At 29.4% G+C, this 16,019-nt stretch overlaps 3 protein-coding genes across 3 annotated transcripts; 2 read left to right on the plus strand and 1 right to left on the minus strand.

The window, feature by feature from the left end:
* Positions 1-2,215: 2,215 nt before the first annotated feature.
* Positions 2,216-2,941, plus strand: LOC140919193 (uncharacterized). The gene has a single exon (XM_073364763.1). The coding sequence runs from the start codon at positions 2,216-2,218 to the stop codon at positions 2,939-2,941; it is 726 nt and encodes a 241-aa protein (XP_073220864.1).
* A 3,593-nt stretch (positions 2,942-6,534) lies between these two features.
* On the plus strand, positions 6,535-8,217 carry LOC101497286 (uncharacterized). The gene is made up of 4 exons (XM_004515933.4): positions 6,535-6,820; positions 6,951-7,026; positions 7,647-7,850; positions 7,940-8,217. Exons 2-4 carry the CDS (start codon positions 6,958-6,960, stop codon positions 7,991-7,993), a joined length of 327 nt encoding a protein of 108 aa, XP_004515990.1. The 5' UTR covers positions 6,535-6,820; positions 6,951-6,957; the 3' UTR covers positions 7,994-8,217.
* Positions 8,218-9,166: 949 nt separating this feature from the next.
* LOC101497940 (granule-bound starch synthase 1, chloroplastic/amyloplastic-like) lies at positions 9,167-12,205 on the minus strand. Its single transcript, XM_012711987.3, has 9 exons — positions 11,992-12,205; positions 11,807-11,907; positions 11,572-11,681; positions 11,232-11,475; positions 10,728-10,904; positions 10,435-10,626; positions 9,930-10,016; positions 9,695-9,823; positions 9,167-9,545 (listed from the first exon to the last, which is right to left on the minus strand). Exons 2-9 carry the CDS (start codon positions 11,849-11,851, stop codon positions 9,429-9,431), a joined length of 1,101 nt encoding a protein of 366 aa, XP_012567441.1. The 5' UTR covers positions 11,852-11,907; positions 11,992-12,205; the 3' UTR covers positions 9,167-9,428.
* Between the last annotated feature and the right edge of the window lie 3,814 nt (positions 12,206-16,019).

Genomic DNA, 16,019 nt, shown 5'->3' on the forward strand with positions numbered 1-16,019 from the left:
AAAAAACATCACAAATTTTACAAAAATTACGATAATTAATGTCGAAGGTGGCCTCCAGTACCACATTGTCGAGGTTTTCTCACACGTACGGGATTTTGACGACGCCTTGGTACATCACGAGTTTCTTGTTGTTGTTCTTCTTCTTCTTGATCTTCGTCTTCTTGCTGTGGAGGATGTCTAGGTGGAAGTGCTGCAGAAGAACTACTTCCACCTTGAGTCCAGTTGGATATTTGATTCAACGGAGTATATGCATTCCCAAAGCTTGGAATTTGAAAGTTTTGTTGACACATATTATTCAGTAACTGGGTAGCGGACTCAGGTGTATTATGATGAGTGTTGAATGTGTTATACAACAATTCCTCTTCGGTTGATGCAAATGATAGTCGGTGATTGTCTTCTTGATGAGGTTGATGGCTGTCAAAATTAAATTGTTCCCCTAGCGTGAACCCGTAAGATTGATGTGGTGTGTGGATAAAAGTATGAGGATGTGGTGTGTGGATAAAAGTATGAGGATGTGGTGTGTGGGTAAAAGTATGAGAAGACGGTTGAGTGTCAGGAGGTGTTGGTATATAATATTGATTTTGTTGTATTGTGTTGGGCATTGATTCTTTGAAAAAATGTTGGCTAGATTGTGGTGGAGGTTGGGGAGAAAAAAATATTGACTAGATTCTGGGGGAGGTTGAGGGTGAAAAAATGTTTGCTAGAGTGTGGTGGAGGTTGGGGTGGATTGACACGAGGATCAACCAATTGGTTTTCTACAGAAATAAATCGTTTAGAATTTTTGCAAAACCAAACCATGTATTCATAACTTGGTTTGAATTCAACATTTAGAGGTTGACCATGAAGAATATGATTCTCTCGTTCATTCCACTCTTTGTTCTCATTTTCGTAGAATAATGCCCAACTATAGTCAACTTGTTTATGCAAATCTACCTTATGATACTTTCTCATGTTCCTCAGAGGATGTGGAATTTCTTGAGGTAGTCCAAATTATAGTTTCACTTTATCAGTATGATGCATTCATATTATGTAGAAACAAATTAAATATGTAGATGCATTCCATAGCCAATTGTCTTCTGGAAGATCGTATGTTAGACATAGATATGGCCTCCAGATAAACTGATATATAATAAGTTTGTTAGTAATATATGTATAAGAAAAATAAAATAATAGAAATAATTTAATGTTTTAATATAATACATCGTTAACGGTCATGTGATCAATTTTTTATCGATATCCAGCGGTATGATAACGAGGTGTACCGCCAAATTTCATACCCTTTCCACTATATCTACGAAAATAAATTTAAATATTAGTGAATTAATTGATAGTTTTATAAATATAATATTTAACTTTTTTTTTTATATTTACCTTTTTGCGAATGGAAATGAGGCTCAAGATTACTTATTGGTGCAAGAAACGACATATGGTACCATGCCCACGTTTGAAGTAGATGTGAACATCCGCCGATCGACATAACATCGAGTTCAGATGCACGACACAATTCACCATAAAGTGTTGCCAAGCACGTTGAACCTCAACTATATTCTCTTGTCTCTCGCAAATCTCTCAACAAGTGCAACCACATAATATGTACTTTGTTGTGGTATTTGTCATGCATTAATATGCCGCCAATCAATTCTAAAATGTATGCTCTACAATGTATAATTATTTCTTTATTAGATGATTCTGGAGTTAACATTGACTTTTAATTTTATAAAATTCCCTTTTGCTTGTTGTTGCACAAGATAGAAATAAAAAAATACAATTCTCATTGTTTATGCACTTGTGGAAGGTGAGACAAGGGGTGCTTGGAGCTTTTTTTTGAAAAATCTAAGAAGGTATGTAACACCTCAAGTCGATGTTTGTTTGATTTCAGATAGACACGAATCCATTAACAATGCTTATAATAATCCAAATAATGGTTGGCATTATCCTCCGTCAACACATGTGTATTGCATCTGACACATTGCACAAAATTTCATGAGAGAGTTCAAAGACAAGGAACTTCAAAGAAAACTTGTTTGTATGGGTAATGATCTAATTCTTAGTAGATTTTCCATTTATCACTTTATCATATTTGATAATTTTTACATCATTTCTAACAGGATATGCATTAAATGAGCCATCATTCAAGTATTATCGCAATGAAATCAAGATGGCAAATCCAGAGGCTTTAAGATGGATCGATAATATCTCCTCATAACAATGGACTATGGCTTATTCTCAAGGTCGACGATGGGGACACATGACAACAAACGTTTCCGAGTCCATCAACGCAGTGCTCAAGGGTACACGCAATCTCCCAATCACTGCTTTGGTACAATCAACATACTATAGATTGGGAGTTTTATATGCAGAAAGGGGACAACAACATCAGGCATCATTAGCTTATGGTCGAGTATACACAGACGATTGCATAGACAATATTAAATGTGAAGTTGGTAAATCTAATACTCACCAAGTCATGCAGTTAGACCGAAATCATTATTCTTTCATGGTGCATGAAACAATAAACCCAACAAAGGTACGACCAATTGGTCATTTTAAAGTCAACATTCAAAGAAAATGGTGGGATTGTGGAAAATTTCAGGCTATACTTGTTCCTTGTTCACATGTCATAGTTGCATGTTCTTATACTCGTCAAAACTATTTAGTGCTTCTACCTGACGTGTACAAGGTTGTTAATGTATTTAACATCTACAAAGAAGAGTTTCCACTTATACCTAATGAAGGATATTGGTCCACATATGAAGGTGAAACATTGTATCACAATCCTCAAATGCGGAGAATTAAAAAAGGTCGTCCAAATAGTACCCGTATTAGAACTGAAATGGACGTTAAAGAAAAAGTACCGAGAAAATGTGGATTATGTCGATTAACTGGCCATACTCGAAAACATTGTCCAAATGTTACAGCCAGCTCTAGTCAATTATCATAATTTCTATTTGTGTAGTTTTATTGTAATTTAAATTTGCTATCCTAATTTCTATTTGTCTAGTCAATTAATATATATATATATATATATATATATATATATCTATATATATATATATATATATATATATATATATATATTATTTTTGTTATTTCAATAAAAATTAAAAAAAATTTGAAATAAATGTATTTTTTTTCAAACCTTTGAGAAATCGGAATTTCGAACTTGGGCTTCCTAAAATTTTATCGTAATTTAAAATTTCTATTTATCTATTCTTATGAATTATTTTAATTATATATATTACTTTTGTTATTTCAATAAAAATTGAATTTTTTTTTTAAAAAAAACCTTTGGGAAATCGGCATTTCGAACTTGGACTTCCTAAATTTATCGTAGTTTAAAATTTTTATTTATCTATTTTTTATGAATTATGTTAATTATATATATATCTATATATATATAGATATTACTTTTGTTATTTCAATAAAAATTGAAATAATTTTTTTTTTAAAATAAACCTTTGAGAAATCGGCATTTCGAACTTGAATTTCTTAAAATTTTATCGTAATTTAAAATTTTTATTTATCTATTTTTATAAATTATATTATACATATATTACTTTTGTTATTTCAATAAAAATTGAATTAGATTTTTTTTAAAAAAAAAACCTTTGAGAAATGCCCATTTAGAACTTGGATTTACTAAAAAAAATTGGTAATTTAAAATTTCTATTTATTTATTTTTATGTATTTTTATAAATTATATTAATTAATTATATATATAATTCCATTAAAAATTAAATTCAAAAATTGAATTTTTTTTAAATCATGTGGGAAGTCACCACTTGGACTTCCTTAAGGAAGTCGCCATTCCAAATAGCGACTTATAACTAAAAGTAAAAAAAAGTATTTTGGTATATTTTTTCAAAAGGGAGTAGTTTTTGGTGTTTTTTTCTTTTCAAAATAGGGTTATTTCAATAAAAAAAACCATAATTTATACAATGTCATATCTTATTTAAAATGTTTTTTTTTACTCTCTTGGTATTGTCGGCAATCATGCAATTATTAAAACATTGACTTTACCTTAATTTTGAAACATAAAAGTTAATTGAAATTTTAAAATAAATATAATTTATTTACAAGAGTATTTTTGCGACTTATATATAATATATATTTATTTACATTATAGCAAATAAAATATAATTATTTGGTTACTCGTGATTTTTTTAAAAAAATTAATTATTTATTTAGTAGTGTCAATTGATAATTTTAAATATAAAATTTTTTCATTACTTATTTAATTTTTTTAGTATTTTTTTTTTGTTAATTTATAATATTTAAAATATTAATAAGTTAACTTAAAAAAACTAATATGTAATTGTTCACAATGATAATTTTGCTATTTAAATATAATATATATTATATCATGTCATGATGAGATGTGTACCAAATACATGACAAAATAAAACGTTATCTTGTCGATTATCATGTGTGTATCAAATAAATGATATGATAATGTTTATCATATCATTTTTCTATATTATCATTATTCAGCTTTATATTTTATCACATCTCTATCTTATCATGCGCATCAAATACACATTTAAGATATTGTGATCTACATTGATTCGATAACACTCTGTTAAATAAATATTTTTCAAGATTAGTCGTTGGATACTACTATCATATAGATCAATAAATTTTGACATTAATATATAATTATTTATTATGTCATCATGATGTATCAAAATTAACTTATATACAATTACACTATTAACTTTGATTTTAGCGCATCATGATGACGTCGGAAATGATAAAAGTTTGTAATCCAACGACGAATTTTGAAAATATTTATTTGACATGATGTTATTGAATGAGTGTAATTCTTTGGATGTTATTTGATGTCTTCCTAATATATATATATATATATATATATATATATATATATATATATATATATATATATATTCATACCAAATATTGTCTCTTGTAGAATGAGAAACACAAAAAATAGGAGTTTGAATTGTGTTTTATTTTAAAAGTGTTTTAAAAAGATTAAAACAAAATGATGAAAACCGAAATGTTGAAACAAAAACACATAACAATACACTCAATATATTCTGGTTCATCACCAATACGGTAACTACGTTCAATCCCTTCAAACTAAAGGATTTAACCCACTAATTCACCAACTAAATCACATTTCCACGTAACACTCACTAGTCAATCTCACTGTGTTGAAGTATTCTCAATTTTCTAGCTTAGTACAGTTAAGCTGTTGAGGGATGCAACAATTATTAGGCTAGGTTATAGAAGAATAAGTTTAAGGGTTTTTTGAATACTCACACAAAAAGGTGTTTACAATGTTGTACTCTCAAAAGTATTTCACAACACTTAGACAAAACAAATAATTAAGAGCAAGAGCGCAGAGACAGTTGTATCATGCTTATTGTAGCGTGTTGTTGTATTTTATTCAATGAGAGTTGCACGTCCTTGTACAAAGACCTTTAGGGTTTCTAGTTTGTGTCTTGATTGCAAGAAATCAATATGTCTCATGAAGGTTCATATCAAATATTTCAAGAGTGATTTCCTATTAAACCTTGTCCAAAATTATCCTTGTAATTAATTTTGTATATCTTGATTCAGAGACAAAAATATCAGAGGATGTCATGATTTGTCTCATAGATCATTCAGATAGATAACAGATTCAACGCGTTGAGTAAATTATGCACAAATTTGTCTTCTTTAGGACATTGCCTTTTCAAAGCATTGACTTTTTAGAGTGATGACTTTTCATCATAACATTGACTATTAAAATATTGACTTTTCATCAAAACATTGACTATTAAATAGAGTTAGATGGTTAAATGCTAGATGCAGTTATTAGAGGCAACTAATCACTTGCTTGTCACACTTATCAGAGTCAGACGATCACTTACTTTTTCAAAGGCAGAGTGATCAGATGCTTGTTGTAGTTGTCAGAGGCAAACTAATCAGAGGACTGTTGCAATAACAGAATCACCAGATGCGCATTTCAAAGTGTGTTTATCAGACTCAAAATACAAATTTCAAAGTGAAGTCTTGATATTCCTTTTAACTTATATCAAACTTCAGAGGATGCAATGTAAACTCATATAGAATAATTTAATCTACACACTAAACAAAATATTATTGCTTTAAATTATTTTCACATTATCATCAAAATAAGTAAGAAACATAGTTCTTTAGACCAACTTGGTCCTAACACCTTTGTCTTGGTCCTAACACCTTTGTCTTTATATATAAGGTCATCTTGAGAAAATCAAGAGAATTAAGAAAGTGGGTAGTTGTATTAATTTTGTTAAGAATTGATATTTGTTTTACAAGTTTACCCTTGAAGAGAGAGAGAATTCATTATTTCATATTATAGTTTATTTTATTCATTTATATTATCATATTTATTATTGATTTTAGAAAAAAAAATGTAAGTTAATTATTATGTTAATAAAAAATAATTAATGTATTTAAATATTCTAATAGAGTTTAAAAAAAAAGGACACAGAAATTGTGGAGAAGGTCCTATATTTATAGACCAATGTAGTAACACACTTTTTTTCTACAAATGCCACAAATGAAATTATTATTATTTCTTTACAAATAGACACGAATTATTAATTTTTCAATACACCTTGTTACTCTCTTTTATACTTACTTCCCTTGTATTTTTCAACACATGTCAAAAAAGAAGGGATTAAAATGGGCCAATTCAAAAACGGCCCATTACGGGCTTTACCATCAACACTGTAAAGTGTAAAATAAACCCCGAAACCCTAGAATCAAATTTCATTGCCATTTTGCAGCACCGCAGGAAAACCCTACTCCTCTTCTATCTCGTTCCTTCAAGGTAACCAGCTTCGCCGTGTACTTTTCTATGTCAGATATTCATGCCACATTCTGATAATTTATCAAGTAAATTCAACATTTTTTATATTATTTATTCTTTTTTTTTCCTCTTTTGATTGTTCGATTTATAGTGTGAAAATGTCGGTGGGAGAGGTTGCTTGCAGCTACTCGCTTATGATCCTTCATGATGAACAAATCCCTGTCACTGTATCCTTTTCGGAGCTTCCATTTATAATTAATTAAATATTAAATAATTGAATTTTGAGATTTTAATAACTTAATTACTTGAATTTTCATTTTCTCTTGCTAGCATAGATTTTTCAACGAATTTAGTAGGGGCGAGGAGTTGGGTATTGAAAAAGGAGACTTTTTTTCTTTGAAGAAGAAAGTGGCCATCATATATTAAACCCAAAATAGTTCCTACATAGTGTATTAAACGATATAAATTCAGAAAATAAATTCCTTGAAATTGTTAATTGTCATCTAGATTCAATACTTGAAATTAATATAGTCCTTAAAAATTAGTTATAAATGACAAATTATTTCTGATGAGCGTTGGTTAAAATTCTAATCTAAGGGTGATGTTTTGACTAAAATGAATGATGATTTACAATTTTAGTGATTTTTTTTTTCAATTGTTTTGTTTCAGAACTAAATTAACTGTGTTCCATTGTTAAGGGGCCAAAATTGTAAAAGCATTTTCTAAATGGGAAATTAGGTTTGGAATATAGTTTTGGTGAATGGGTAAAGTGTGGTAATTAAATGTATGGAGAATTGAAGATAACATGTTTCTATAGATTGTTTTCTTCTTAAGTCATTGTCGATAGGGTGACAAAATTTCCACTTTGTTGAAAGCTGCAAAGGTTGATGTTGAATCTTATTGGCCAAGCTTGTTTGCTAAACTTGCCGAGAAGAAAAACCTTGAGGATTTGATATTGAATGCCACAGGAGGTGGGGCTCCGGTTTCTGTTTCAGCCCCAGTTGCTGCTGCTGCCGCAACTGCAGTTGCTGCACCTGCAGAAGAGAAGAAGGTAGATATTTGGTGAAATAATTGTTGATGTTGTTACATTTGTCTTTTGGATGTTTGTTATCTAATTGGCATTTTTGGCTGTATTTACAGGAAGAACCCAAGGAAGAGAGTGACGACGACATGGGATTCAGCTTGTTTGATTAGGAGAACTTTTAGTGTGATCTAGTCTGATTTTTGTACTGGTCATGGATAGTTACTCAGTTACTTGGTGGATTTTCTTTTTGTCTGTCTAAATTTTGTTTTGATTCCATTATTAGGTCAAGATTTTGTTTTGCTTTCTAACTTTAGAATCTGAGTTTGTGCTTTTAACTTGAAAATTTGAGTTGGCATTAATTTTTCTCTGAATCAAGAATGAAAAGTTCACTCTCCTTTGTGCATTTGTGCTTCCTGCACTGGGTTGTGCAGATCTGTTAATATCTACAGGTCTTAATTTCTACCATACTGAAATCCATTTATCAAACTTTAGTTGAATAAGTAGTTAACTGTATCATTTCTTATAAATTATAAATTCAGTTATACAATCGAACCAATGGCCATTGCATTACAAATGTGATGCTCTAACCTCTGGCTTCTAGCTAAGTGGGGGCTCACATAACACAAATTGTGCAACACAAATCGTGCATGTTTTGGAATTCCTTCCCAATCTACTGGAATCTTATTATTAATTGTTTATAATTAGCTCTTCATAACATAATGTGGCTCAATTTTATAATGCTCCTCCTAGTTGTTTTTTTACTAGTCCTCTAATTTATTTTGAAGGTTAAAATTCTTGTTCTTGTTTAGTGCATGTTTGTATCAGCAGTAAATTGTGAACTACCACGATTTTGATTATAGTGACAGTGATTTTGCTAAATTCACTATCAATACAAAAAGATAACTTTTTCTGTTTTAAAGCATGTTTAATTTTTCTTTTTCTTTTTTCTTTCAACTACACTTGATCATTTCTCTTATACATTGAAAATCACAAAGTCTTGATTCTTCACGTTCCAGTCCAAACAATTTTTTTAGATCGGCAAAATCCTTAACAAGGAAAATGTCAATTTTTCTGTTTCCACGTTTAAATTCCATGCATTTCCTTTTATCCTGACCAAATCAAACCAAATTTTTCTGAATTTTATCCTTTTGTCTAGAATATAAAGAAAGAAAATGTTAACATGTATCTTTAGAACAGTTGTTAGTGTACTAAAGAAAGAAACTTTGTATTGGAAATTGTGTTATCTATTTCTCAAAATTTAAAAAATTATTATTTTTGACATAATTACTATACCATTTATGGAATCTTTAATATGTGCTCTTAGGGAAGTTAACAGGACTCAATAAAGAAGGGTTATCCAGCTTATTCACCGTTGAGGAAAGTTCTAATGCAGAAGAAAAATTAAGCTATCCAAGGTAGGTGGATAGATACACAGGTTTTAACTCGTTGTTCTAAGAAATACTATGCTAATCTTGAAAACATGCATTTATAAATAATCTACTGCAGTGTAGAGGGTAATCATTCCATCACTAAGGTGAAGTTCCTAGAAACTTCCAGAGATTGAGACTAGCAGAAGCTTCACTCACATCTTTGTCCTCAATCTCATCATGGAGCTGCCACATTTTCCTTTGCCTGTGGAGCAATTTCTTCTCCATCAAATCCAGGTTCACTTCCAGGAACTGCCAAGCTTAACAGCACTTCCTCCCACTTTTTAGCAGGTCCCTAATTCCAATTCCAAAACAAAATTCAGTCACTGAATGAGCTTAAAATAACTTTTCTGTAAATGAAGAACAATAAATTTACTTTCTCGAAATACTCCTATAAAGACTAGTGGCAGAAAACAGAACTACAAAGGTTCTGATCTAACTCACCTTCCATGAAAGATCTTGAGCCATGCAATTCTTGATCATTTCTGCAAAAGCTACTGTTCCATAGACAGCAAGGGCCTTGATGACAGTCTTTGCTAGAGCATCAACATCCACAGGATCCACAGCATCACACTAAAGCAAAATATTATTTAAAAAGAAATTATATAATGGTTAGTGCTTGATTAGTACTTAATCTACTATGTGTCACTTGCTTAGAGTGAAAGCTTGTAGGTATTACTTCGACATTGAAGGAACCCATCTGAAATCCCGTGAAACCTTCTTTGACTGTGTCCACTAATCCACCTGTTGAGGCAACAATAGGTACCTATCACAGTCCAAAAACATCAGTTGAAGTAAAATGTAAGACAAGACAAATGATGAGAGGATATCTTATGGAAAGAAAAGCGAGTAAATTGTCACTCTGGTGCTTGAATATGTCAAATGTTGTCACTTCAGTCCCTGAATGTATCAAATTTACAAAAACGTCCTCAAATGTGTTTATCTTGGTTAGTTTGGTTCTGAAATGTGTCTTGCGTAAGTCAATTTACTTATTGAATGTGTCTTTCGTTAGTCAGTTTAGTCCATGACATGAAATTATTATCAAAATGACACATTCAACAATGCTTTTAGAATTTAACAGATTCAAGGACTATAACGACATCACCTCACACATTCTGAGACAAAAAAACAGTTTACTCGAGGAAAAATCAGTAGGAAAGGACTGTGTAAAGTAGGAATTATACAGTTCCATAGCGCATAGCTTGTAACTGAATGAGACCACAAGGCTCAAATCTACTAGGAATCAATATAAAATCAGCTCCTGCAATTATCATGTGAGCTAGGGGAACATTGAATTTTGCAACTCCTCTGGCTTTGTCAAGGTATGATATTTCAAGTTGCTCAAGTTGCTTTTCCATTTCTTTTTTTCCTGTCCCCTAAGAAATGACATAACACATTCAAATGAGATATGTTATTCTTAAGTGGATGTAAGAAGGGATCAGAAAACTATGTTTACTTTTTTTTAAATTATACTTACTAGGGCTACTATTTGAACATCCTCCTTAATAAATTGAGGAATGGCTGCTACAAGAATATCAGAACCTTTTTGCTCTTCAAGTCTACCAATGAAAGCAATGAGAGGAATATTTATGTCAACTGGCAATCCAACTTCTGCTTGGAGTGCTTCTTTCAGAAGAGCCTTTCTTTCCAATTCCTAAGTAGAGTAGTTCATTAAAAATTTGTTATTTTTAGAATTTAATTTTTATGAATAATCAGTGTAAAAATATTTTATACTGCCATCCAATACTATGTTGTCATCTCATTTAATGAATTTAAAACACGACTTGTCATACTCATTAAACTACTAATTTTGGTGGTAGTTTGTTTTTTAATATTGATAGTTGATAATGTGGTAACCTATCATTAGATGCATGTAAAAATTATTTTTATGACAAACAATACATACAAATTAAATTATTTCCCTGATAAGCCACGACACAATTTAGAGAAACTTTACCTCTTAAAAAAAATTCATTCTTACCGTTGAAGCATCGTATTTGACTGTTATATATTTGTCAGTGGATGGATTCCACTCCTGAACATCCATGCCATTAACAATTCCAGTAACACCAGTTTGACGAAGAATGTTGTCCAATTCAACTCCTTTATCTGGGCCTGACACTAGTTCTTGAGCGTAGTATGGACTAACAGTTAAAACCAGTTGAGATTCTAAAATTCCAGCTTTCATCCAATTGATTTTTCTTCCAATAATTGGTTTAAGATGCCTACAAGATTAAAACAACATAAAGGAAGTCAAAGGAGCTTTTTATTGGTCATGAGTGCTGAATTGGGCAGTTCATAGTTTATATAAAGCAGCATACCCATCAAGGAAGTCAAAGGAGCTTTTAAATTGGTCAGGGAGATTAAGAAGAGCATAATCCGTGAATGCAAATCTTCCCTGGTAAGCAATGTTGTGGATACAAAAGACAACCTAATAATGGCAGCAAGAAAATTTGAAGAACTTGTTAGTTGGTCATGAAAGCTAAAATAGGTAAATCACTACTAAAGTTTATCAGTGTTCCAGTATATTAATCCAGTGTCGATGTTTAGACCTACTCGAGCATTTCTAAAGACGCCAATTGACTGGTAAATAGATTTCATGTAGCAAGAGATAAGGGCGGTGTGCTAATCATTAGCGACAAAAATGACATCCTCGCCTGCATAACAAAAATCAAAAGATCATGCTTGAAAATCTTCAACTAGTCGTTTCAAAGAACTTCGTTTATGGCCTAAGTTCATACCATATGGTCCTGAGAAATATTTATTGCTCTTAAGATTCAGAACCCTTGCTGCTTCTAGAGCTGCCTGGAGGATTAATTCCAAGGAAAAAAATTACAAAAGAAAAGTAGGACTAGTTAGTTAAGAAATATGAACACATAATATGATGGCACATTAAATGGACATGAGTTATTACAAAGAGCACATGTTTCTTTATCTATCATATCAGTATTGTATATCGTGGATCATAGAAAATAATGGTTTTTTCAAATTCTTTCACATTACAATGTTATAGCGCCACGATGGTCACTATTTAACAACACTTTATATACTAAATAGTGTGTCGCGGAATATAACTATTTGTTCAAATTCTGCTACCCTATAACTATTTGTTCAACTACTATAACTATAGTAGTTGTTTGACATAATTGTTCTCGCGGTCTCTTAACTTAATTTCAGATAACACTTTAGTAATTCATTTTTTTATTTATTTTTCTTGATATTTTTTTTTATTTTAAGTAACAATTTGATCTTTTATATCTTAAAATATAAACAATGTTATCATTTTTTTTACAAAAATTCATCAAAATTTTCAAACAAAACCCTTAAAATTAATTATCATCTTCAATATAATGTAAATTTTATCAAATGCATAACTCAAATATTCAAATAAATTCATATTTCCATCTCCAACAACATCCAATTCATCAAATAAAGAATGAAAATATGAGTTTATTTGAAATTTTAAATTATAAATTTGATAAAATTTGTATTATATTAAAGATGATAATTAATTTTTTGGATTTTGTTTAAAATTTTGATTGATTTTTTGAATTTTTGTAAAAAATTGATAACATTGTTGACATTTTAAGACATAAATGGTCAAATTGTTACTTAAAATTAAATAAAAGACTAAATCAAAAAGAATAAATAAATAAATAACTCAAGTGTTACCTGAAATTAAGTTAAAGGACCGCAAGAGCAATTATGACTAATTGTTTTTAGCATATGTCACATAGTGGTAATATATTTTTTATGCATAATGAACTTATGATCTCAAATTATAATTTCAAATGTCATTTTTATGTTTTGTTTAACGATTTTTAAATTTTTTTTTTAAATAGATTTTGGTGGGATCTCTATTATTTTAACAACCCTTAAAGTTTTAGGTCCCAAATAGCAAGGTAATGAGTGTGTGGGTTTGCTAGCTAAACATGGTGCCTCTTATGAGGATGTTTTCAAGTCTTGAATTGTCTACCCCTTAAATGCATTATATTTTCTTTGCCAATTATTGATGCATCATATCACGTATGTGAATGCTGTGTAATTTTACATAATTTCATATGAACCATATTATAAGATTGTTTAATTAACTTACGCATATGTCAAATTTAACTCTTTTTTTATACACATGTTAAAGTTTAACTTTACGATATATAGAACTACCATCAAATAAGTTATTAGTAGTTTAATTAGGTACGTTTGAAAGCCAATTAGTTAGTGATGTAAAAAAGAAGACAATAATAAGTTACATATTAAGCACTGCACCAAATAATTTGTGTACATGCTTTACTCCCCTTTTTAGGTAGCACTTCAAAATAATACAACTTATATTCCTCAATTTTTTTACTAAGAAAATTAATGCATTTCAATAAAAATTAATGTTTCCATACAAAGTAAATTAAAACATGATAAAATAAACAGAGAAACAAATTATAGACCGTGTTTCCCTTTTCGCATGATGTTTAACGCAAGTTTTGAAAATAAATATATATCGAGAAATATTTTCTCGACATCCAACATTGTATAATTTTAAATATATTTTTCTCTCTTATTGGAATCCAACTACATACAATTTTAATGTATTTTATACAATATTTGATTTGTGTGTTAAAATAACACGGCTCATATAATAATTAACCATTATGTATGCATGCTAACTATCATATATTATTTGTTTAATTGTGTCTTTGGAAAAAGAAAATAAAGAGTATAAGTTGTATTATTTTGAAGTACTACCTTAAAAAGGGAGTAAAGCATGTCTAAAAATTATTTGGTATAGTGCTCAATATATAGCTATAATTGGCTTCTCTTTTTACATCACTAACTAAATTGGCTTTTAAACTAACTTCTATAATGGAAGATAAGTCAAACACACACACCCTTGAAGGCTAAGTATAAATCAAATATGACATGAATGGTTTTAACATCTTTCCCTTTCTCCTTCCGCCAAGTAAACCATCAATCAATTTTTTATTTCTAAAAGTGAAAGGTTGCTTCTTACTCTTTCTTATAGGATTAGCTAATTAGGTTTCATTTGTTTGTTAGAAATCAATTATCACCAATGGACGGATCAAATTCTTTTATTTTGTGACGCAAGATTTGGATATTGATTTCATATAATACAGATAATTTATTTTTAAAAAAATAGACAAAATATTTCATACGATCATTTAATTTAATTTTTGGTAACAATTTAATCTTTTATTATTTTTTTATTTGACCATTTATTTAACTTTAAGTAATAATTATATATTTTATGTCTTAAAATATCAACAATGTTATCATATTTTACAGAAATCTAAAAAAGTTATCACTGTCTTCAAACAAAACTCAAAAAATTAATAATCATTTTCAATAAAATCCATATTTTCAGTGATTTTATAACTCAAATATTCAAATAAACTAATAATTATATCTCCAACAACATCAAATCCATAAAATTCAGAATTCACATTTTAAGATTTAGGTTACAGATTTGATTTGGAGAATGATAAAAAGAAGACGAAGATATTTTTAGGTGATTTATGGATCAAATCTTAAATGGTAAGTTCTTTATTTGATGGATTTGATGTTGTTGTTGTTGTTGGAGATGAAGATATAAGTTTATTTGAATATTTGAGTTATGAATTTGATGAATTTATGCATTTTCTTGAAATTGATGGTGCATTTTCTGAGTTTTGTTTGAAAACAATGATGGATTTTCTAAGTTTATGTGAACAAGAATAACATTGTTGACATTTTTAAACATAAATGATCAAATTGTTACTTAAAATTAAATAAAAGATCAAATTGATAAGAGAAAAAAATAACTGAATTGTTACCTGAAATTAAGTTAAAAGACTACGACAAGTATTTTGCTTTTAAAATATTATTATTTATTGTGTTTAATAATCTACATGTAGTACTTTTCTCGTCTTATAATGGGTGATTAATATGATCCTTTCATACATATTAAAATAAGAATTTAAATATATCTTTGATCATTGTAATTATAATATTTTTTTTTTATTTTGATCCTCGTAATTTTTTTTGTTTAATTTACATTCCTGCAAATGCAGATTCATTTTAGAATTGTCATTCATTCAAACTTCTATAAAAAAATTATAACACTATTAAACTAACTTCACAATGTTTTAAATGATTTTTTTGAAATGAAGATTAAAATTTAGAACTTTAATTTCTACTGTCTCTCTTCACACATTCACCTATTTTCTCTTCCTCTGCTCACGACCTTTAATTTCATTATTTATACCATATATATTTTGTTTACCAATTTTTGAGGCCGATCCCATCCAAAATCACAAAGAAAATACATTTGATTTGCTTTTCTAATATTTTTTACACGAGTAAAAGTACCTTTAGTTTTTTCAGCAAAAATTCTTTTAGTGTCAAGTGATATCTTGCTTTGTTAGTCTGTTTTAAATATAACCGGAGTAGTCAAACTAACATCTTCAATAAAAATAGTAAAGATAAATCCACTAAATTATCTGCTTTATTTCTTTGTGAAAAAAAATATTTGATCTACACCTCTTCAAAGTAGAAATAAATTATTTTCAAGCATTTATTTGCCCCGATGTCCAATAACACATTTGAGCATAAATGAAATTAAAAATAGTGTAATAGTATCTTTAAGGGTCAAAGTGAAAAGATCGTGAGAAGAATGAGAGAAAATGGGTGAATGTGAAAAGAAAGAAACAATATAAATTATTCTAGCTGCCTCAATCATGTTGAAGCTAATCATTGTGTTGTTATACATAATAACCGAGTG

The sequence above is a fragment of the Cicer arietinum genome, unplaced genomic scaffold, assembly GCF_000331145.2.
Source record: "Cicer arietinum cultivar CDC Frontier isolate Library 1 unplaced genomic scaffold, Cicar.CDCFrontier_v2.0 Ca_scaffold_5788_v2.0, whole genome shotgun sequence".
NCBI classification, from domain to species: Eukaryota; Viridiplantae; Streptophyta; class Magnoliopsida; order Fabales; family Fabaceae; genus Cicer; species Cicer arietinum.